A 25,446-nucleotide genomic window follows, 5' to 3' on the forward strand; every position below is an offset into this window, starting at 1 on the left:
GCTACACGTGCGCACACAGCACAGGACTTCAGCCTGCGTACACTGCAGCGACCAGGTCTGAATAAGGCCCATGGTCAAGTCCAGTTTTTGCAGCTTGTGTGCTTTCCAGGTCTCTGTGCCACATATGAATGACTTATTGTGTGTGCTCAGTAACACCTGTGACACTATAGGTGATCATCCTCTCTGCTCTTACTATCCTTTGTTCCATTCAGGATACAGTAATACAATTATCTTGGAATTTGTGTTGACATGTAGGTAAATGGTAAAATGCTACACGCTGTCTGTTAACTGAGTGCTATTGTGAGGTTGACCTCTAGGTAACCTTGCGGTTGCCATCATTGCATACAATGTAGCGGTTCCCACCATAGACTTCAATGGAGATTTCCTACCATTAAAATCTAGGGGGAAAGTTTAATTGACAGTGCGGCTGTTCACCGCCAATCAGTGGGCTGCTCCTATGGAGGTGCCCACTGATTGATTGGCGGCTCTTCTAATGACGGAACTCACTCAGGACCTGGTCATTCACGGAGAGGACGCGTATGTGTTAACACATACACTTCCTTATGTCCATCTTGGTTCGGGTCTCCATTTTTTTTTTTTTAAACCCCCTGGGATGCCTACTTAAAATGAAGAGGACGTGATTTACATTAGGAATAGGTTAGTATGGATTTATTTTTGACGTGGATGCTACTACTGGACAAGAGGACTGAATGGCTACAGGGAATGTACGTAAGTAGTAAACTGATGAACCTTTTAAGACTGGTAGATCTGCATTTGCTGAAAATTATCTGCAGATCACTGAAAATATCTGTAATGTATGGCCGCAGATTGGTCGAATGGGGATTCTTTAAATCTAGGAAAGAAATCTCAGTATCTGAAAATGTTTTTTTTTTTTTTTTTTTTTGTGATTGCCTTTATTGTATGAATTTATATCTGTGATTATTTCAGTATAATCTAAAGGCCCCCATACATCAGTAATCAATTGGGGCAATTTGGTGTATTGCAGAAGATTGTGTAAATAAATCTGGAATGTATGGGTTCACAGATTGCATATTCAGGCCAAAAATTAATTGGGATTGTTAAATCAGATTTTTCAACGTTTAATTTCACAGATCAATTGGGGCTGTAGATTGCTAGTCAATGGTAACCATCAGCAGATTTACAGACCGTTTCCAGTAAAATAATGAGTCTTTCAATACTGGCAAATCTGTGTTTTCTGAAAATTATCTGCAAATCACCGAAACATATCTGTAATGTATGGTTGTGGATTTAGGAAACTTTCTAAAAAAAAATTGTGATTGCTGATGTTTGGGCACCTTAAGTTGTCATATAAGTTGCTTTCTACCCTGGTGTTCATATATAAGGGTTTTCACAGAGTATTAATTTGACTCCAGGCCTTGTATGCATGATGCTAATCAGTGCAATGTATGTGCCAGCTAGAATGAACAGAAGTATGGCTACCATGTGGTTACACTTCATGGCCTCACCCACTGACTGGTGTTGCACTCCTGTCTCTAGCATTGCATTTAAATACTGCAGTTTCTATTTAGTTGCACAGCTAGACCAATTCTGGCTTCCGAGACAAACTGATATTAGGCAATGTGAAGGACATTGGTTGAGATACTGTAGCATGTGTGGCCAGCCATGCTACAGAGAAGAGGACTGAGACAAGTATAACCATACACTATAGTAAACGTAGCATTCTATGATTTGATGGGGAGTGGCCTTGCATGAAAAGCCTCTTATAGCAGATATGAGACTATCAAATTTGGGGCCCTTTATGATACAAAAACTATCAAAAGTAAAAATTAAATGTAAGCACTGGATTATGTTTATTCAGTAATGTACCAAAAAGTACATGTAAATATTGCATGCTTACGAATATATAAAGCTCAAGATATACATTTACATACAAGGCAGTAACCATGCTTTGATAATCTTCATTTTGTGGGGGAAAATAACTATCAATTTGTACAGTAAGGCTATAAAAAAGCAGCATAACACGTAGCTACATATTTGCTATAGACCACAGTATAAATGAACAAGAAAACGTTTATTTGGCTGTTCTTGATCTTAGTCGCCTCTTCATTATAAGATGGTCACTTTCCTTTTCATAAGTGTCCATAATGATCTGAAAGAAGAACACATTGTTACTTATATAAGCTATTTACATGTTCTAGGTGCTAGAACCCACCAAACTGCCACTACAGTGGAAATCTATGAATGTGAAGGTTTAGAGGTTCTAAAATTGACACCACCTTTAAAAAAAAAAAAAAGCGAAGGAAGAAAAATAATAATAGTTATTCAAATATTGTGAATGAAAAGTCAAAACCCAATTTTGAAGGCTATAAAGCTGCTGATCAGCAGTTTTCCTGTGTTTGGGGAGGTATGTACCATCTCTGTATTCAATTGCATCATAATGTCAGAGTCTACAGGTGCATACACACTGAGCAATTTCCTTCCCTGCCCAGCGATGTCAGCGGGGGTGAACGGCTTTCCACAGCAGGACGCTGTTCATCTGCTGGTAATACCAGCAGATGAACGGCGGCCGCCGGCGATGAAGCAGGGGCGCGCATCAGCGTTCATCGCCGGGGCATACAAACTGGGCGGTTCTGAGCTGAAAGCAGCTCAAAACACCAAAAGTGACCTGCTTTCAGCTCAAAATCGCCCAGTGTGTATGGGCCTTTAGTTTGTGTATTAACTAAGGAGTTAGGAGAGTGAAAGGGGAATTGAAGTTTTAAAGAGACAATTGTTCTACTTGTTATTAGCTGTTACTACACCAAAGGCTATACACACACATTTAACATGCTTTGGCAGCTGCAAATGTACAGCACAAAGATACCTGAGAATGTATGTGTACATGCTGACCTCAATATGTTATGCTGATTGTCACTTTTCTTCACCTAAGCTCTTTCTTTCCTTTGTTGATTGTTGTTACATGGTATATTGACTAAGGTGGTTAGCGAAAATATAAAACAATCCCCAAGTCACTAGAAGACTCTACACAACTCTGTCTGAACTATTTTTCTATTAACTTGGTAAAAATAGGATTTTAATACCTACCGGTAAATCCTTTTCTCTTAGTCCGTAGAGGATGCTGGGGACACTTCAAGAACCATGGGGCATAGACAGGATCCGCAGGAGACATGGGCACTTTAAGACTTTAAAAGGGGTGTGTACTGGCTCCTCCCTCCATGCCCCTCCTCCAGACTCCAGTTATAGGAACTGTGCCCAGGGAGACGGACATTTAGAGGAAAAGGATTTATTGTTATACCAGCTCACACCTCAAACATGCCGTACAACATGGCATTCAACCCAACGCATGCAACGGCATGAATAATGACAGCAACAGGCTGACTATAACCACAACACGTGTGTAACCATAACCAATGACTGCAGATACAGTACGCACTGGGACGGGCACCCAGCATCCTCTACGGACTAAGAGGAAAGGATTTACCGGTAGGTATTAAAATCCTATTTTCTCCATATGTCCTAGAGGATGCTGGGGACACTTCAAGAACCATGGGGCTTATACCAAAGCTCAAGAACGGGCGGGAGAGTGCGGATGACTCTGCAGCACCGATTGAGCAAACAAGAGGTCTTCCATAGCCAGGGTATCAAACTTGTAAAGCTTTGCAAAAGTGTTTGAACCCGGCCAAGTAGCTGCTCGGCAAAGCTGTAATGCCGAGACTGCCCGGGCAGCCGCCCAGGATGAGCCCACCTTTCTGGTAGAATGGGCCTTCACCAATTTCGGTACCGGCAATCCAGCCGTAGAATGAGCTTGCCGAATCGTATTAGAGATCCAGCGTGCAATAGTCTGCTTGGAAGCAGGAGCCCCAATCTTGTTGGGATCATACAGGACAAACAGAGCCTCCGTTTTCCTAATCTGAGCCGTACTGGCTACACAAATTTTCAAAGCTCTGACCATATCTAGAGACTTTGATTCCTCAAAGGCGTCAGTAGCCACTGGCACCACAATAGGTTGGTTCATGTGAAACGATGACACCACTTTAGGCAGAAATTGCTGACGAGTTCTCAACTCCGCTCTATCTACATGGAAGATCAAATAGGGGCTCTTGTGAGACAAAGCCGCCAATTCAGACACCCGCCTTGCAGAGGCCAAGGCCAACAGCATGATCACTTTCCAAGTGACAAATTTCAACTCTACCTTACGTAAAGGTTCAAACCAATGAGATTGCAGGAACCGCAACACCACGTTAAGATCCCATGGTGCCACCGGGGACACAAAGGGAGGTTGGATGTGCAGCACGCCTTTCACGAAAGTCTGAACTTCCGGAAGGGAAGCCAATTCTTTTTGAAAGAAAATTGACAAGTCCGAAATTTGTACTTTAATTGAGCCTAACTTTAGGCCCGCATCCACCCCTGCTTGCAGAAAATGGAGAAAACGGCCCGTAGGAGCCTTCTTGGATTCACACCAAGACACATTTTCTCCAAATACGGTGATAATGTTTCGCCGTTACCTCTTTTCTAGCCTGAAGCAGTGTGGGAATTACTTCACCGGGAATACCCTTTCGGGCTAGGCTCCTGCGCTCAACCTCCAAGCCGTCAAACGAAGCCGCGGTAAGTCTTGGTACATGCATGGCCCCTGCTGTAACAGATTCTCTCGCAGAGGAAGAGGCCAGGGATCTCCTATGAGCAATTCCTGAAGATCTGGATACCAAGCCCTCCTTGGCCAGACTGGAACAATGAGGATTGCCTGAACCCTTGTTCTTCTTATGATCTTTATCACTTTTGGAATGAGTGGAATCGGAGGGAACACATATACCGACTGAAACACCCACGGTGTCACTAGGGTGTCCACTGGTATTGCTTGAGGGTCCCTCGACCTGGAACAAGGGCCCTCATTCCGAGTTGTTCGCTCGGTATTTTTCATCGCATCGCAGTGAAAATCCGCTTAGTACGCATGCGCAATGTTCGCACTGCGACTGCGCCAAGTAACTTTACTATGAAGAAAGTATTTTTACTCACGGCTTTTTCTTCGCTCCGGCGAACGTAATGTGATTGACAGGAAATGGGTGTTACTGGGCGGAAACACGGCGTTTCAGGGGCGTGTGGCTGAAAACGCTACCGTTTCCGGAAAAAACGCAGGAGTGGCCGGAGAAACGGTGGGAGTGCCTGGACGAACGCTGGGTGTGTTTGTGACGTCAACCAGGAACGACAAGCACTGAACTGATCGCACAGGCAGAGTAAGTCTGGAGCTACTCTGAAACTGCTAAGTAGTTAGTAATCGCAATATTGCGAGTACATCGGTCGCAATTTTAAGAAGCTAAGATTCACTCCCAGTAGGCGGCGGCTTAGCGTGTGTAACTCTGCTAAATTCGCCTTGCGACCGATCAACTCGGAATGAGGGCCAATATGTCTGAAGTTTCTTGTTGAGGCGAGACGCCATCATGTCTATTTGAGGAATTCCCCAACGACTTGTCACTTCTGCAAAGACCTCTTGATGAAGACCCCACTCCCCTGGATGGAGATCGTGTCTGCTGAGGAAGTCTGCTTCCCAGTTGTCTACACTCGGAATTAAGCTGCTGACAGAGCGCTTACATTCCTTTCCGCCCAGCAGAAAACTTTTGTGGCTTCTGCCATTGCCGCTCTACTCTTCGGTCCGCCCTGGCGGTTTACGTACGCCACTGCTGTTATGTTGTCCGACTGAATCAAGACGGGCAGATCGCGAAGATGTTCCGCTTGTAGAAGGCCGTTGTAAATGGCCCTTAACTCCAGAATGTTTATGTGTAGACAAGCTTCCTGGCTTGACCATTTTTCCTGGAAATTTCCCCCTGCACCCCAGCCTCGGAGACTCGCATCCGTGGTCACCAGGATCCAGTCTCGGATCCCGAATCTGCATCCCTCTTGGAGGTGAGAGCTGTGCAGCCACCACAGGAGTGATATTCTGGTTTGGGAAGACAGGATTATCTGTCGGTGCATGTGCAGATGGGATCCGGACTATTTGTCCAACAGGTCCCACTGAAACACTCTGGCATGGAATCTGCCAAACTGAATGGCCTCGTAGGCCGCCACCATCTTCCCTAGCAACCGAGTGCATTGATGAATCGACACTCTTGCTGGCTTCAGAATCTGTTTGACCAGGTTCTGAATTTCCAAAGCCTTTTCCACTGGAAGAAAAACTTTCTGTAATTCCGTGTCCAGAATCATACCCAAGAACGACAGTCTTGTCGTCGGAACCAACTGTGCTTTTGGCAAGTGTAGGAGCCATCCATGTTGTTGCAGAATTGTCAGGGAGAGCGTCACGCTCTGCAGTAATTGTTCCTTGGACCTCGCTTTTATCAGGAGATCGTCCAAGTACGGGATAATTGTGATTCCTTGCTTGCGCAGGAGAACCATAATGTCCGCCATAACTTTGGTGAAAACCCTTGGAGCCGTGGACAGACAAAACGGCAACGTCTGAAATTGGTAATGACAATCCTGAACGGCAAACATCAGGTAAGCCTGATGTGGAGGATATATGGGGATGTGTAAGTAGGCATCCTTTATGTCGACCGACACCATAAAATACCCTTTCTCCAGACTGGAGATCACTGCTCGGAGAGACTCCATCTTGAATTTGAATTTTTTTGTAAAGCACTGCATACCACCTCCCTGTCCGGAAGAGAAACTGGTAAGGCTGATTTGAAAAATCGTCGAGGGGACACGTCTTGAAATTCCAGCTTGTACCCTTGGGACACTATTTCTAATACCCATGGGTCTAGGGTCGAACGAACCCAGAAATGACTGAAGAGTCTGAGACGTGCCCCCACTGGTGCGGACTCCCGCAGAGGAGTCCCAGCGTCATGCGGTGGATTTGGTAGAAGCCAGAGAGGACTTCTGCTCTTGGGAACCTGCCACAGCCGGTTATCTTTTTCCCTTTCCTCTTCCTCTAGAAGCAAGGAAGGAAGACCCTCGTCCTTTTGTGTATTAATTGGGTCGAAAAGACTGCATCTGATAGTTGTTGCGTTTTCTTTTGTTGTGCAGGAACATAAGGTAAAAAGCATGACTTACCCGCGGTAGCCGTAGATACCAGGTCAGCGAGGCAGTCACCAAACAAGACACCACCTTTATACGGCAGAGACTCCATAGCCTTCTTACAGTCAGCATCAGCATTCCATTGATGAATCCACAATGCTCTCCTAGCTGAGACTGCCATAGCATTGGCTCTTGATCCCAAAATGCCAATGTCCCTCGCAGCTTCCTTAAGGTAGGCTGCAGCATCCCTGATATGACCCAGAGTCAAAAGAATGTTATCCCTATCCAGGGTATCAAACTCAGATGACAAGTTATCTGCCCACTTTTTAATAACGCTACTCACCCACGCTGAAGCAACGGCAGGTCTGAGTAGCGTACCCGTAGTGACATAAATGTATTTTCCTGCTTACGATCCGCAGGTTCTTTTAGGGCTGCCGTGTCAGGAGACGGAAGCGCCACCTTTTTGGACAGCCGTGACAGAGCTTTGTCCACAGTCAGTGGCAAACGCAGGATTTGCATGGGGGGGTTCCAGAACTGGGCGGAGCCAATCACGGGGGTGGGGACTGTATATGCTGGGTCCGTAAAACTAGTGTGTCTGTGTGTGTATATATATATATATATATATATATATATATGTATGTATATATATATATATATATGTATCGATGTCCACACAAGTGGCGGGCGCACTCTCACTGATACAACACTTCTTCAATATTAATGTTCTTTATTGTAGCCTCATAAAATCGACGTTTCGATCCTTCCACAGGATCTTTTTCAAGAAAGGCAATACGAAATCATTTGTTCTCAGTATATACAATCATTAGATAATGCCTATAAAAATACAAAATAAGAAAAGACTCAGCCTCCCAGGCCCCATATACGATGGCAGAAAATCTCTATAGACAGGGTATCAATGCCCCATTCATATAGTGACAGTATTTTAAAATAGGTGCTTAGTGCCAGATAATATTTTAAAGTATTACACACCACAAACACAGGTGCCACTCATCACCCAGATAGAAAAGGAAAGACACCTAAATCCTTTAGATGCATTATGTGCCCAGTTTTATCAATGAGCCCTCAGGTGTAGGGTATGAAACAATAAAGGAGAAGTCTAAGCCTCATCACTTACTCATGGGCTCAGCGGCAACCGTGTCGACATCCAGCAGGCTACCAACAACATAAGTGGTCCCATAACAACTGGATACAATAAAAAACTGTTAGACCTCCCATAGACTCTATGTTATCACAGATAAATGAAAATGTGCTGTTAAAACAGGCTTTTACCTATAAGGATCACAATCCCAGTGTGCTGTATCCTGGGTTCTCTGTTGTTCCTATGTGCTAATCAGTCCAGCCTGTTCAAAGCAATGTATATCAATAGAAATCTCACTACATGACACAAATAATGAAGCACAACTAGCTCAAAAAACGGGTGCTTACCACGAGTCAGCATCAGCCATGTGTTCCCAGGAGACATGCTGTGGACATCCTCGCCCCGGAACTTTATATACCCTCAAACCGGAAGTAGATCCGCAAAAACACCTCACTCAGAGGGTACTTTTCAAGTTAAATAATTAGTGTAGTTAAATACACAGTGGCTCCTATGCCCGACCGTTCATCTACAAACCATGCCCGTGCACGCAGCGCCAGGGACACTGGGGCCCCAGAGCACAAACTGCAGGCCGCGTCTTGCGTTCCAACTCCCGGAAGTGGTGCGTTCCACATACCGGAAGTTGATGCGTTCCACATACCGGAAGACATGATGTCTCAGACTGACGCTGCGGCCGTGGTTGCACACGTATGCTCTGGTCAGGGGGAGATGTTGAATAGGTCTAATCTATATCACCTAAATTCTCTATATTGACCCCGCCTGCTCGTTTTTGGACTCCAAAACAGACCAATTTGGCACTTTCATTATCCAACACCACAACAAGGGATTTAAAACATACTTAGTCAAATGTTCAAAAAGAAGCTTACAAATCTCTGGTGTCTGTCAGCTGGGTGTGTGTGTAATATGTGGATCTTAAATATTTTTATTTATTTAATGGTTTAATTTCTAGCCATCAGGGACCTGAGTGGATGGGCTAATACATACAAACACGCACTTCAGACATAAAGAACAGAGTAATACAACAAATTCACATACAAATAAATATAATAAATTCATATTCAAAAACCTACATACAAAAATTTATAATACACATATATATATATATATATAAATAAATGAATAAAGACCTGCATACGAAAGGATCATAACACAAATAATCACAAAAGAAATCTCCTAATCACTAATATGCATTGGTCACAAAAAAGATAAATATTCGAGCGACTCTCTACAGGAATACCCCATAGGGGTTGCATTCGTTTAGTCCTCTTGGGGATACCGTGTCCAAGTGGTTGATCCAAAAGCACTCCCTTTGTTTCAACCTCTTGGTTCTGTCTCCGCCGGTGATCATCGGGGGTACCCAATCTATAATTTTACATTTGAGACTTGCCACTTGGTGGCGAGCTTCAATAAAATGACGGGCCACCGGTTTATCGGATTTACCACTACTCAATGCGACATGTATAGATGAGCGATGGTTCGCCATTCTGTCCCTGAAGTTACGACTGGTTAACCCAACGTAGAATAGTCCACATGGACATTTTAGGATATAGATGACAAAATCTAATCTACAATGAAGATGATATTTAAGTTTAATGGTGGAACCAGTGTGTGGGTGGGAAAATGTTGGTCCCACCATCATAGAACGACACGTGGTGCAGCTCCCGCAGGAGAAACAACCTGGTTTTTGTTGTAACAACTGAGCAGTAGACATAGGTGCATTAGGATATACTACAGGTCTCATAAGCATTTGCTTGAGATTAGGGCCTCGACGGTAGGCCAACATAGGCGGATCCATACGTGTAAAAGGTAATGTTGGATCAGTATTCACAATTGGCCAATGTTTCTTAAGTACCTTGTTAAGATGCCCAGAGTGGTTGTCATAACGTGTCGCAAAGACTAAACGATTGTCTAGTCTGTCCTTATTCCTAGGGTGTGTCCCTGCAAAAATGTCTCGGGCCCTAGACATACAGTGGGAAAGTGTTTTATGGGTATACCCACGTTCCAGAAAACGTGCGTTAACCTCTTTGAGTTGGATTTCAGTGTTGGTTTGATCCGAGTTGATTCTGAGTACTCTCAAGAATTGAGACACTGGCAAATTCTCCTTTAGTGCAGGAGGATGGTGGCTGGTCGCATGAAGCGTCAAATTTCTATCAGTTGGCTTTCTGTAAACTGAGGTGCTAAAAGTATCCCCGATTTTATTAATGTGGACGTCTAAGAAGTTTATTTCAGAGCACGAAATGCTCGAAGTGAATTTTATAGGATGATCCAACATATTCAAGTTGTTAACCATGGTATGGAAAGCTGACTCAGTATCTAGCCAAAGTAAGAAAACATCGTCGATAAATCGACGATAAAAAAGAATTTGATGACCATATTGTGGAAAAATGAAAGTAGTTTCATAGTCAGTCATATACAAATTGGCATATGACGGGGCCAGATTGGACCCCATCGCCGTGCCCGCTAGTTGTATAAAGTACTTATCTTTGTACATAAAGTGGTTAAACCGTAGGACCAATTCTGTTAACTCAATAATACATTCTATGGGTACTGTACTTGTAGGGTGAGTTACCAATGCGGTTCGCACTGTTTCAAGACCACCATCATGTGGAATGACAGTATATAAAGAATTAACATCCATAGTGGCCAAAAGGCATGGTGTGGACTTACAATCGATGTTTTTTAATTGTAGTAGAAAATCACCTGTATCCCTTATATAACTCATACTGCCAACAACAATCGGTTGTAGAATACTATCGACATATTTGGCTAAGGGCTGCAACAAGGAGCCTTCTGCTGCTATGATTGGACGTCCAGGGGGTTGCACCAGGGTTTTATGAACCTTCGGTAGAGTGTATAGAATTGGACACCGGGGATGCTCAACCGATAAGTAAGAAAATAATTCATCATCAAACCATCCATTATTTTTACCTCTCCTAAGACACTCATCTATGGTACGTTTGATGCCTGGTACAGGATTAGACTCAACTTCTTTATACGTCTCACGATCAGATAACTGGCGTGTGATCTCTCGGTCGTAGTCCTGCCAGTCTTGAACGACCACCGCCCCGCCCTTGTCAGCAGGGCGTATAACGATGTTAGGGTCTGCTCTCAATTTAGTTAGTGATTTTCTTTCTGACTGGGATAAATTGTCAAAGTGTCGAGGTGGAGAGTAATTGCTAGTGTCTCTTTGGACCACCCTCAGAAATGTTTTAAGGCTGGCATTCTGAGTTTGTGGATCAAATGTAGAGCTTTTTTTGAAAAGTGTAGGTGTGTGTTTGCTCGTCTTGTCAGCAAAGAATTCTTTTAATCTTAATTGTCGACCAAATTTAAATTGGTCAATGCTACTCTCAAAGCTATTATGATGACAGGTGGGGACGAAAGACAACCCATGTGCTAAGAGTGACAAATCAGCCTGGTCAAGTTGTGTACTAGATAGATTGAAAACAACATTCACGTCTTTTTTGGTCTCCCTCTTCTTCGAGTGCCAGCTTCGTCTTGGATGTGGTCTACACTGCTTTTTTTGTTGTTTCCTGCCAGTGTTGTGGACTCGGAGCCCTGATCTAAAAAACGTCTCTGTTGGGTACCTTCATTGGGATCAGTATCAGATGTAGAGATGGAGGAGGCAAGCTCCCGCATATACCTGGGGGCTCGTCTTCTCCTCTGGGACCTGCCTGTCTGGGTATTGGGATTTTGGGTATTGCCCAAAAGCCATCTGTATACCATATGGTTTTTATAGTCACTAGTTACAACGGCTAATTTCTTCCGTTTGAAAGAGATGAGCTCTCTATTGTAAGTGTCAATCTGCGATTGCAGTTTATCTATCCATTTTTGCGACTTATCCTCCATCAGGAGTGGTATTGCTGTAGTATTCGCAGCTTCAATTTCGATCTTAATCGTCTTGAGCTCGATACCAACCTCCTCAATGACTAGAGCCATGAGGTCAAACGAACATTTATTGAGGATTCCGCACCACCGGCTACAAAATTTAGGATTACTCCTGCCTAGTGTAGGTGTATTGGTGATGCGGAATCCTCTGGGAATCTGCCGTCGTCGATGGTACTCGGAGAGAAATTGACCGTGTAATTTTAGGTCAATCTCTTTTTGGCGTTGTTTAATGAGTTTATAGAAAACATCGACTGGGGTGTCCGCAGGCAGAGACTCAAAATCTATCTTCTCAAAGAGAAATTTTTCAACCTCTTCATCGGTGAATGACACAGTTCCCTGTTCTGCCAAAGACAATAACCCATCGTCTAATAGATATGCTCCTTCTTGTGTCATAGTGGAGTCTTCAATTAGTGCTAAGAAATTACTGTAGGTGATCAAATTTACAGGTTTTTCACCGTCACGACAACATATAACACTATAACATACAACATTTATACAAAGCCCATATATAGTCAAATCTCATATGTATCTGAATTGGCATAGATGGGTATCAGGAAACCAGAGAAAATTCTCCAGTAATGTAATATAACAAAAGGGTCCTGTACTCGCATCAGTAATTCAATGGTGGGTGCTATCCCAACAGAACGAAGTCCGCTGAATATATCGATGTCCACACAAGTGGCGGGCGCACTCTCACTGATACAACACTTCTTCAATATTAATGTTCTTTATTGTAGCCTCATAAAATCGACGTTTCGATCCTTCCACAGGATCTTTTTCAAGAAAGGCAATACGAAATCATTTGTTCTCAGTATATACAATCATTAGATAATGCCTATAAAAATACAAAATAAGAAAAGACTCAGCCTCCCAGGCCCCATATACGATGGCAGAAAATCTCTATAGACAGGGTATCAATGCCCCATTCATATAGTGACAGTATTTTAAAATAGGTGCTTAGTGCCAGATAATATTTTAAAGTATTACACACCACAAACACAGGTGCCACTCATCACCCAGATAGAAAAGGAAAGACACCTAAATCCTTTAGATGCATTATGTGCCCAGTTTTATCAATGAGCCCTCAGGTGTAGGGTATGAAACAATAAAGGAGAAGTCTAAGCCTCATCACTTACTCATGGGCTCAGCGGCAACCGTGTCGACATCCAGCAGGCTACCAACAACATAAGTGGTCCCATAACAACTGGATACAATAAAAAACTGTTAGACCTCCCATAGACTCTATGTTATCACAGATAAATGAAAATGTGCTGTTAAAACAGGCTTTTACCTATAAGGATCACAATCCCAGTGTGCTGTATCCTGGGTTCTCTGTTGTTCCTATGTGCTAATCAGTCCAGCCTGTTCAAAGCAATGTATATCAATAGAAATCTCACTACATGACACAAATAATGAAGCACAACTAGCTCAAAAAAACGGGTGCTTACCACGAGTCAGCATCAGCCATGTGTTCCCAGGAGACATGCTGTGGACATCCTCGCCCCGGAACTTTATATACCCTCAAACCGGAAGTAGATCCGCAAAAACACCTCACTCAGAGGGTACTTTTCAAGTTAAATAATTAGTGTAGTTAAATACACAGTGGCTCCTATGCCCGACCGTTCATCTACAAACCATGCCCGTGCACGCAGCGCCAGGGACACTGGGGCCCCAGAGCACAAACTGCAGGCCGCGTCTTGCGTTCCAACTCCCGGAAGTGGTGCGTTCCACATACCGGAAGTTGATGCGCGTCATGTCTCAGACTGACGCTGCGGCCGTGGTTGCACACGTATGCTCTGGTCAGGGGGAGATGTTGAATAGGTCTAATCTATATCACCTAAATTCTCTATATTGACCCCGCCTGCTCGTTTTTGGACTCCAAAACAGACCAATTTGGCACTTTCATTATCCAACACCACAACAAGGGATTTAAAACATACTTAGTCAAATGTTCAAAAAGAAGCTTACAAATCTCTGGTGTCTGTCAGCTGGGTGTGTGTGTAATATGTGGATCTTAAATATTTTTATTTATTTAATGGTTTAATTTCTAGCCATCAGGGACCTGAGTGGATGGGCTAATACATATTTATATATATATATATATATATATATATATATATGTATTATAAATTTTTGTATGTAGGTTTTTGAATATGAATTTATTATATTTATTTGTATGTGAATTTGTTGTATTACTCTGTTCTTTATGTCTGAAGTGCGTGTTTGTATGTATTAGCCCATCCACTCAGGTCCCTGATGGCTAGAAATTAAACCATTAAATAAATAAAAATATTTAAGATCCACATATTACACACACACCCAGCTGACAGACACCAGAGATTTGTAAGCTTCTTTTTGAACATTTGACTAAGTATGTTTTAAATCCCTTGTTGTGGTGTTGGATAATGAAAGTGCCAAATTGGTCTGTTTTGGAGTCCAAAAACGAGCAGGCGGGGTCAATATAGAGAATTTAGGTGATATAGATTAGACCTATTCAACATCTCCCCCTGACCAGAGCATACGTGTGCAACCACGGCCGCAGCGTCAGTCTGAGACATGACGCGCATCAACTTCCGGTATGTGGAACGCACCACTTCCGGGAGTTGGAACGCAAGACGCGGCCTGCAGTTTGTGCTCTGGGGCCCCAGTGTCCCTGGCGCTGCGTGCACGGGCATGGTTTGTAGATGAACGGTCGGGCATAGGAGCCACTGTGTATTTAACTACACTAATTATTTAACTTGAAAAGTACCCTCTGAGTGAGGTGTTTTTGCGGATCTACTTCCGGTTTGAGGGTATATAAAGTTCCGGGGCGAGGATGTCCACAGCATGTCTCCTGGGAACACATGGCTGATGCTGACTCGTGGTAAGCACCCGTTTTTTGAGCTAGTTGTGCTTCATTATTTGTGTCATGTAGTGAGATTTCTATTGATATACATTGCTTTGAACAGGCTGGACTGATTAGCACATAGGAACAACAGAGAACCCAGGATACAGCACACTGGGATTGTGATCCTTATAGGTAAAAGCCTGTTTTAACAGCACATTTTCATTTATCTGTGATAACATAGAGTCTATGGGAGGTCTAACAGTTTTTTATTGTATCCAGTTGTTATGGGACCACTTATGTTGTTGGTAGCCTGCTGGATGTCGACACGGTTGCCGCTGAGCCCATGAGTAAGTGATGAGGCTTAGACTTCTCCTTTATTGTTTCATACCCTACACCTGAGGGCTCATTGATAAAACTGGGCACATAATGCATCTAAAGGATTTAGGTGTCTTTCCTTTTCTATCTGGGTGATGAGTGGCACCTGTGTTTGTGGTGTGTAATACTTTAAAATATTATCTGGCACTAAGCACCTATTTTAAAATACTGTCACTATATGAATGGGGCATTGATACCCTGTCTATAGAGATTTTCTGCCATCGTATATGGGGCCTGGGAGGCTGAGTCTTTTCTTATTTTGTATTTTTATAGGCATTATCTAATGATTGTATATACTGAGAACAAATGATTTCGTATTGCCTTTCTTGAAAAAGATCCTGTGGAAGGATCGAAACGTCGATTTTATGAGGCTACAATAAAGAACATTAATATTGAAGAAGTGTTGTATCAGTGAGAGTGCGCCCGCCACTTGTGTGGACATCGATATATTCAGCGGACTTCGTTCTGTTGGGATAGCACCCACCATTGAATTACTGATGCGAGTACAGGACCCTTTTGTTATATATATATATATATATGTATATATATATATATATATATATATATATATATCTATCTCTATCTACAATCGGGCGTCGGCAGTGCCGACAGGGTCACTCCCACAGTCGTTGAGCGGTGAGGGCTAAGCCACGCCCCCTTAATGGCGCGCTTCAGACCCGCTATTTTTCACATATTTATACTGGCGGCGGTTCAGGTTCAGTGCCCAGGCACTATATACCACTTTTGCCTGTTACTTAAATGAGGATTTATGCTGCCCAGGGCGCCTCTCCCCCGCGCCCTGCACCCTGTAGTGCCGCTGTGTGTGTAGGAGCATGGCGCGCAGCGCGGCCGCTGTGCGGTACCTCAAAGCCGTCACTGAAGTCTTCTGATCTTCTACTCACCCGTCTTCTTACTTCTGGCTCTGTAAGGGGGGTGACGGCGGGCTCTGGGAACCAGCATCTAGGCGTACCTAGCGATCAGACCCTCAGGAGCTAATGGTGTCCTGTAGCCTAAGAAGCAGAGCCTTGAAACTCACAGAAGTAGGTCTGCTTCTCTCCCTCAGTCCCACGATGCAGGGAGCCTGTTGCCAGCAGGTCTCCCTGAAAATAATAAACCTAACAAAAGTCTTTTTTCAGAGAAACTCAGGGCAGCTCCTCAGTGTGCATCCAGTCTCACTGGGCACAGAATCTAACTGGAGTCTGGAGGAGGGGCTGTCAAAGTCGAAAAATATTGCAGTACACACATCACGTACAAACTACACACAGATGGCCTCCGTGCGTGTACTTGTTCTGCCGTGCGTGCGCATATTCGCAATTTGCGTATGGTCACTCCCGCGGTCCTGCGCATTAGCGCGTGGTATGAGTATTTACGGTAGAGTTTGTGAACGCATGGAAAAGCCATCAAAACACATTACATATTTAATCCAAATAGTGCACAATGTACACAGTCTCCCTGCACCACATCAGCAAGTTACAACAGTTTAAATGGTATCAGAACAAAGGGATTCACCTATACAGGATAGGAGGGGACAGAACTAGGTTATAAGGCGGTGTTTGGTATCCAGCTGTAGGGCATTTTAAGGGTAATATTCCGGTATTGGTTTGCAGAAGATCGCACGTTCCTGCGCATAGTTATGTGCAGGAACAGAATATAGATATAAAATAAGATTTTAAACCTACCGGTAAATCTATTTCTCCTAGTCCGTAGAGGATGCTGGGGACTCCGTAAGGACCATGGGGTATAGACGGGCTCAGCAGGAGATAGGGCACCTAAAAAGAACTTTGACTATGAATGTGCACTGGCTCCTCCCTCTATGCCCCTCCTCCAGACCTCAGTTAGAGAACTGTGCCCAGAGGAGATGAACAATACAAGGCAGGATTTAGCAATCCAAGGGCAAGATTCATACCAGCCCACACCAATCATACCATGTAACCTGGAACATACATAACCAGTTAACAGTATGAACAAACTACAGTAACGGTCCAAGACCGATGTCAACTGTAACATAACCCTTATGTAAGCAACAACTATATACAAGTCTTGCAGAGTTTCCGCACTGGGACGGGCGCCCAGCATCCTCTAGGGACTAGGAGAAATAGATTTACCGGTAGGTTTAAAATCTTATTTTCTCTTACGTCCTAGAGGATGCTGGGGACTCCGTGAGGACCATGGGGTTTATACCAAAGCATCCAATCGGGCGGGAGAGTGCGTATGACTCTGCAGCACCGACTGAGCAAACGCTAGGTCCTCATCAGCCAGGGTACCAAACTTGTAGAATTTAGCAAAAGTGTTTGAACCCGACCAAGTCGCCGCTCGGCAAAGTTGTAAAGCCGAGACGCCTCGGGCAGCCGCCCAAGAAGAGCCCACCTTCCTAGTGGAATGGGCCTTAACCGAATTTGGTACCGTCAATCCAGCCGTAGAGTGAGCCTGCTGAATCGTATTACAGATCCAGCGAGCAATAGTCTGCTTCGAAGCAGGAGCGCCAATCTTAGTGGCCGCATACAGGACAAACAGAGCCTCTGTTTTCCTAATTCTAGCCGTCCTGGCTACATAAATTTTTAAGGCCCTGACTACGTCCAGGGATCTGGAATCCTCCAGGTCACTTGTAGCCACAGGCACCACAATAGGTTGATTCATATGGAATGAAGAAACCACTTTAGGCAAAAATTGCGGACGTGTCCTCAATTCAGCTCGATCCACATGAAAAATCAAGTAGGGGCTCTTGTGTGACAAAGCCGCCAATTCTGACACTCGCCTTGCTGATGCTAAGGCCAACAACATGACCACCTTCCAGGTAAGAAATTTCAACTCAACCTTGTTAAGCGGTTCAAACCAATGTGATTTTAGGAACTGTAACACCACGTTCAGGTCCCATGGTGCCACTGGAGGCACAAAAGGGGGCTGGATGTGCAGCACTCCCTTTACAAACGTCTGGACTTCTGGAAGAGGCCAATTCCTTCTGAATGAAAATCGAGAGGGCCGAAATCTGTACCTTAACAGAGCCGTATTTCAGGCCCATATCCACTCCTGTCTGTAGGAAGTGGAGAAGACAACCCAGATGAAAATCTTCCGTAGGTGCATTCTTGGTCTCACACCAAGACACATACTTTCGCCAGATACGGTGATAATGTTTTATCGTCACCTCCTTCCTAGCCTTTATTAACGTAGGGATGACCTCTTCCGGAATCCCCTTTTTCGCTAGGATTCAGCGTTCAACCGCCATGCAGTCAAACGTAACCGCGGTAAGTCTTGAAATACACAGGGCCCCTGCTGCAACAGGTCTTCCCTCAGAGGAAGAGGCCAGGGATCTCCTGTGAGCATCTCTTGTAGATCCGAGTACCAGGCCCTTCGAGGCCAGTCTGGGACAACGAGTATCGTCTGTACTCTTCTTTGCCTTATGATCCTCAACACTTTTGTGATGAGAGGAAGAGGAGGAAGCACGTAGACCGATTTGAACACCCACGGTGTTACCAGAGCGTCCACTGCTATTGCCTGAGGGTCCCGAGACCTGGCGCAGTACCTCTGAAGTTTTATGTTGAGGCGTGACGCCATCATGTCTATTTGAGGAGTTCCCCAAAGACGTGTTACTTCTGCAAAGACTTCTTGATGAAGTCCCCACTCTCCTGGATGGAGATCGTGTCTGCTGAGGAAGTCTGCTTCCCAGTTGTCCACTCCCGGAATGAAGACAGCTGACAGAGCAATTACATGATTTTCCGCCCAGCGAAGGACCCTTGTGGCTTTCGCCATCGCGACTCTGCTTTTTGTCCCGCCTTGGCGGTTCACATGAGCCACTGCTGTGACATTGTCTGATTGAATCAGAACCGGTAGGTTTCGAAGAAAATTCTCCGCTTGTCGAAGGCCATTGTAAATGGCCCTGCGTTCCAACACATTGATGTGTAGACAGGACTCCTGGTCTGACCAAAGACCCTGAAAATGTTTTCCCTGTGTGACCGCTCCCCATCCTCGGAGGCTCGCGTCCGTGGTAACCAGGATCCAATCCTGAATTCCGAACCTGCGACCCTCCAGGAGGTGAACACTTTGCAACCACCACAGGAGGGACACTCTGGTCCCTGGGGACAGAGTTATTTTCCGATGTAAGTGCAGATGGGACCCGGACCACTTGTCCAGAAGGTCCCATTGAAAAGTCCTTGCATGGAACCTGCCGAAGGGAATGGCCTCGTAGGCCGCCACCATTTTCCCCAGAACTCGAGTGCATTGGTGAACGGACACCCTTTTCGGTTTTAGCAGGTCTCTGACCATGTTCTGTATGTCTTGGGCTTTCTCTATTGGGAGGAAGACCTTCATTTGTTCCGTATCCAGTATCATACCTAGGAACGGTAGTCGAGTTGTCGGAATCAACTGCGACTTCGGTAGATTTAGAATCCAACCGTGTTGCTGGAGCACTCTCAGAGAGAGCGCCACACTGCTCAGCAATTTCTCCCTTGATCTCGCTTTTATCAGGAGATCGTCCAAGTATGGGATAATTGTGACTCCATGTTTGCGCAGGACCACCATCATTTCCGCCATTATCTTGGTGAAAATCCTCGGGGCCGTGGAGAGTCCAAACGGCAACGTCTGAAATTGGTAATGACAATCCTGTACAGCGAATCTCAGGTATTCCTGATGGGGGGCATATATGAAGACATGAAGGTACGCATTCTTTATGTCCAGAGACACCATAAACTCCCCCTCCTCCATGTTGGCTATTATCGCTCTGAGAGATTCCATTTTGAATTTGAATCTTCTTATGTACAGGTTTAGGGATTTCAGATTCAAAATAGGTCTGACCGAACCGTCCGGTTTTGGGACCACAAATAGGGTTGAATAGTAACCTCTTCCCTGCTGGTGCAGGGGAACCTTGATTATCACTTGCTGTATACACAGCGTTTGAATTGCAGCTAACACTACATCCCTTTCTGATGTGGAAGCTGGTAGGGCCGATTTGAAAAATCGGCGTGGGGTCACCTCCTCGAATTCCAATTTGTAACCCTGGGAAACTATTTCCAACACCCAGGGATTCAGGTCCGAACTGACCCAGGTCTGACTGAAAAGTCGAAGACGTGCCCTCACCGGTGCGGACTCCCTCAGGGGAGCCCCAGCGTCATGCTGTGGGTTTTGGAGCAGCCGGGGAGGACTTTTGTTCCTGGGCACCTGCCAAAGCAGGTGCTCTCTTGCCTCTGCCCTTACCTCTGGCGAGGAAAGAGGATCCCCGACCTCTTTTGGACTTGTGCGACCGAAAGGACTGCATCTTATAGGGTGTTACTTTCTTTTGCTGTTGGGGAATATATGGTAAAAAATTTGATTTATCTGCTGTAGCTGTGGAAACCAGGTCCGTCAGCCCATCCCCAAACAATACATCACCCTTATAGGGTAGTACTTCCATATGTTTCTTGGAATCCGCATCACCCGTCCACTGGCGAGTCCATAAGGATCTTTTCGCTGAGACAGACATGGCATTGGCCCTAGAAGCTAGCAATCCAATGTCCCCTTGAGCATCCCTCATAAATAAGACTGCGTCTTTAATATGGGCTAGAGTTAGGAATATAGTATCCTTATCCATATTATCAAATTGATCTGTCAGCTCATCTGTCCAAGCTGCAATTGCGCTACACACCCATGCCGACGCAATTGTCGGTCTTAGCACAGCACCCGTATGAGAATAAATACACTTTAAAGTAGTTTCTTGCCTGTGATCTGCAGGGTCCTTAAGGGCTGCTGTGTCAGGAGACGGTAGCGCCACTTTCTTGGACAAGCGCGTCAGGGCCTTGTCCACAGTGGGGGGTGATTCCCAAATCTCCCTGTCCTGCTTAGGGAAAGGGTATGCCATATAAATTCTTTTGGGGATCTGCGGTCTCTTATCCAGAGTCTCCCAAGCTTTTCCAAAGAATTCATTTAATTCATGAGATGTGGGAAAGTTAATAATCTGTTTCTTTTCCTTAAACATGTGTACCCTTGTGTCGGGGACCCAGGGTTCATCCACAATATGCAACACATCCCTTATTGCCACAATCATACACTGAATGGTTTTAGTCACCCTAGGGTGCAATTTTGCTTCGTCATAGTCGACACTGGAATCAGAATCCGTGTCGGTAGTAGTGTCTTGTGTTAAGGGACGCTTTTGAGACCCCGACGGGCCCTGTGAGTCGGTCCAGTCTGAGGATTGACCCCTTGATGTCCCCCCTAAATCAGCCTTATCAAGCCTTTTATGTAAAGATGCCACACTTGCATTCAACATATGCCACATGTCCATCCAATCTGGAGTCGGCACAACCGACGGGGACACACCACTCATTTGCTCCACCTCCTCCTTGGAGAAGCCTTCCGCCTCAGACATGTCGACACACACGTACCGACACCCCACACACACAGGGATTAACCTATAAGGGGACAAAACCCCAACCAGGCCCTTAGGAGAGACAGAGAGAGAGTATGCCAGCACACACCCAGCGCTTAATAACACTGGAAAAATATGACCAGATAGCGCATATATATATATAGACCAGATTCCCATTCACTGCGCTCAAAATGCCCCCCTCCTCTTTTTTCCAGCCTGAATGTTCAGCAGGGGAGAGACCAGGGAGACAGCGTTTTCCTCATGCAGCTTCTGTGGAGAAAATGGCGCTGGTTAGTGCTGGGGATCAAGCTCCGCCCACCCGACGGCGGGCTTCGGTCCCGGTGATTTTTTTATAGAAAATGGCGGGGGATCGTAGAATTACTGCCCAGCAGCCTAATCTACCTTGTTAGTGCCCAAATGTGAGGTTTATTGCTGCCCAGGGCGCCCCCCCCTGCGCCCTGCACCCTTCAGTGCTGCTCTGTGTGTGTGAATGGGAGCAATGGCGCGCAGCTTACCGCTGTGCGCCTTACCTCATGAAGATCTGATGTATTCTGCCGCCTATGATGTCTTCTGCCTTCTCATACTCACCCGGCTTCTATCTTCGGCATCTGTGAGGAGGACGGCGGCGCGGCTCCGGGACGAACCCCAGGTGAGACCTGTGTTCCGACTCCCTCTGGAGCTAATGGTGTCCAGTAGCCTTAGAAACAGAGCCCAACTTGACAAGCCAGCTCTGCTTCTCTCTCCTTGGTCCCACGATGCAGGGAGCCTGTTGCCAACAGGACTCCCTGAAAATAAAAAACCTAACAAAATTCTTTTCCATAGAAAACTCTGGAGAGCTCTCTGCAGTGCACCCATTCTCCTCTGGGCACAAGATCTAACTGAGGTCTGGAGGAGGGGCATAGAGGGAGGAGCCAGTGCACACCCATAGTCAAAGTTCTTTTTAGGTGCCCTATCTCCTGCGGAGCCCATCTATACCCCATGGTCCTTATGGAGTCCCCAGCATCCTCTAGAACGTAAGAGAAACTGTATTTACTGTACATTAGGTATGCGGCGGGAACCCAGAGGAGACCACCCACAAGTGCATCTGGAACAGACATCGCCCACCTATTCAAACCAACCTATGACCTCTCCTGTACTGTAAGTGACCATCCCTGTGTCCAATGGACAAAGAGATTACAGTATCCATTGTGTTAAGTTTTGGAAGATTGTATAAAAGGAGCCAGCTGCAGGCCTGGTCACACAAGACTCTAAAAGTTATCTATCTAGATGACCGGGGACCAGACTGGGTAGCACGGCGAAAAACAAACAAGTATGTACCATTGACTGTAGCCATTTATCTATTGTATTGTATTGTTGTAATCCCCCTTTCAGTAATAATATGTTGTGGTGTCGGAACCCAGCATCTTAAATACAATCTGGTGTCGTGTTGCCTTTCCCTGCTAAGGTTTAAAGTGTATTTACAGCCACTCTGGCTGCTACATTGTGCTAACAGCGTATAGGCCTGTGTACGCAAACTGTGTAGTCACTACGCCCTTTAGGCGTACGTGCGCAGAGTGCGTACACTGTGCGACCTTGTGTACGTAAGGTTTGTGAATAATATAAAGGTGAAAGGTTAATTACTGTGGCCGCAACGGCTCAATATTAAAGTGTATCAAGTGTGTTTAAGGTATATGCTTTTTAGTCCTGTAAGTAAACCAGCGTTTACAATTGGGGGCTCATCGTCCGGTTTCCACATACTCACAGCCTAACAGGTCATAGCAGACTTAATCTATCAGCAAAGGGCGGAAAGAAGTTATCCTACGTAACCTTTTCTTGGTCGATGGATACAGTGAAAACCCTACTTGTGTGCTGATTAGATGACGTCTGCTCTGTATGATCTGCAGAGGTGCTGGTAGAACCCGTAAAACACAGGAAAAAAGCTATTTAAAAATGTGAATTTTTTTTGGCGAAAAAAAGCGTACACAAAAGTGCACCGATACTTTGCATACCCTCTCACATTGTTGCAAAACAATGTTCAAATAAGTCATATTGTGTTTGATTCAGATTGGATTGTTTATCTGTTAAGTAGATTTAAAAGTACATTTAAAAGTTGCTGCATAGCCTTGATATAGTTTTTTTTTTTAAACTCAGGCCTAAAATAACTTCTGGTGCTTGTATAATGTGTGATTTCTTTGTGACAAAGGAAGCCGCATGGTCTGTCCTCCAGTTTGGACTAACCACATTGCCTGTCCACCATTTTGTGTAAAACTCATGGATGTGGAAGGGGGAGGAGCAGTGGCCATTTTAGGAAGGTCATTTTCTAAATAGCTGATTTTCAGTCTGCTCAGAACAATCAGTTCCCTTGTCACATCAAGCACCATTTATGAGTTACCAATGCATTTATTTAACCCATGCCATAGTCAATTACAAATAGTTTCAATTGGGCCTAGTGAGAGTAAATGGTAAGATGAATGCTTGGCTTGGTGTAAAATTGCAAAAATAATAATAATAATAATAATTAAAAAAAAAAAATAATCTTCTTCTTTCCCAGGATTTAGTTAACTCTGTTTGCTATAGGATAAGCCATTTAAATGCAAATTAACCTGTGTAACTGCTTTTTCTTAGCAGTGAAAGGCAAATAGCTTTGATATGCAAATTAGAAGCACTGAATGGGTAAATGAGTCACATAGAAGGCTAGTGAATGATACATATATATAATATTATTCTAATTATGTGTATATTTATATCAGTGTATGTTCTGCAAGATAGTTATCCAATCTGAATCATATCATTTAAATTATAGATTATTGCATTCATTTAGATCTGTTTGAAATCGGATACATTTGTTGCTATATAGTGTTTAAGGAAGTAAATATAAAGTACAACACGCAGGTCTGGCCCGGTCGTTAAAGGTTACATAGAACAAGCGTGGGTTGTGCTTGTGAGCGATTATAGTTAGCATTGCTCACATTTATAGAAGTTGTGTGATTTGTTTTATTACGGACGCAGGGTTTTGTACACGTGTCTCGGACAAAGTACAAGACTGCGCACGCAGCGTAAAAGACACGCACGGTCGCGTGTTTACGCAAAGTGCGTAAGAGTGCGGGCGCTAAGTACAAATTACACAATAGTGGCGTTTAGTTAAAAGGTGGGACAGTAGCCATGCTATAATAGCACAAAACTACCCGGTTTCTAAAGCAGATTAGTATAAAACTTTTGTTTAAACTGTATTGCCTCCGGGGGTAAAGCTGCCAATCTGAATGAATTACAATTTTCTGTACAGAAAAAACAAGCATATTTGAGTGCGTGAAAGTAAGAGTGAACGTATTGAACCCCGGGAATTCGGGATCCCATAGTGTGGTACACCAAGTGAGTGGAGGCTTGGCGGCGTGAGGCGGCTGACTCACGTTAGTATAGATTGAAATACGCAAGTCGTGAGGAGACTTACACTGGAGCTTGGTAGGGAATTGTGTTGTGACCCATATAGTTTTTTGATACGCTCCGGCTGAGGTTTCGCAGCTTGTGATTCGATTCCAGTGGTCGTACGGCAGATAAGTAACAAGTACCTATACGCTGTGCGATTGGACCGCGCGTTTGTGGGTGCGATATATAGCGCAACTTAATATCCCTTTTACGAGCCTTTTGCGTAAAATCGCGTGATTTGTGTATAAAAAGTGAATAGGGAGTTTTCGCTGGTCTCTCTCAGGAATTTTGGTATTTTGAGTATTTTGGTATTTGTGGGATTAGCCGAGAAGGCAAGACCCGCAAATTATGGGAGCCAGTTGCTCAACTAAGGGACGTATGGTAGCCAGGGTTCAGGCTGAAGAGTTAGGACCGAGAAGGTCAGACTCGGGACCGAGAAGGTCAGCAAGGTTTATTACGTGTGGGAAATATGGTCCACACACTGAAGTTTATTGTGACGAATGGGTACGTATGACTGACAAAGAT

The 25,446-nt window shown here is 44.6% G+C and overlaps 1 protein-coding gene across 3 annotated transcripts in view; it reads right to left on the reverse strand.

The window, feature by feature from the left end:
* Window positions 1-1,808: 1,808 nt before the first annotated feature.
* KIF20B (kinesin family member 20B) overlaps window positions 1,809-25,446 on the reverse strand; it is a 502,673-nt gene continuing 479,035 nt past the window's right edge. For all 3 annotated transcript variants that reach the window (XM_063961679.1, XM_063961680.1, XM_063961678.1), the window contains one exon: window positions 1,809-2,131. In XM_063961679.1, coding sequence (XP_063817749.1) covers window positions 2,054-2,131 — 78 coding nt within the window. In that variant the 3' untranslated portion in view covers window positions 1,809-2,053. The remainder of the gene's footprint in view (window positions 2,132-25,446) is intronic.

Source organism: Pseudophryne corroboree, chromosome 3 (genome assembly GCF_028390025.1).
Source record: "Pseudophryne corroboree isolate aPseCor3 chromosome 3, aPseCor3.hap2, whole genome shotgun sequence".
NCBI classification, from domain to species: domain Eukaryota; kingdom Metazoa; phylum Chordata; class Amphibia; order Anura; family Myobatrachidae; genus Pseudophryne; species Pseudophryne corroboree.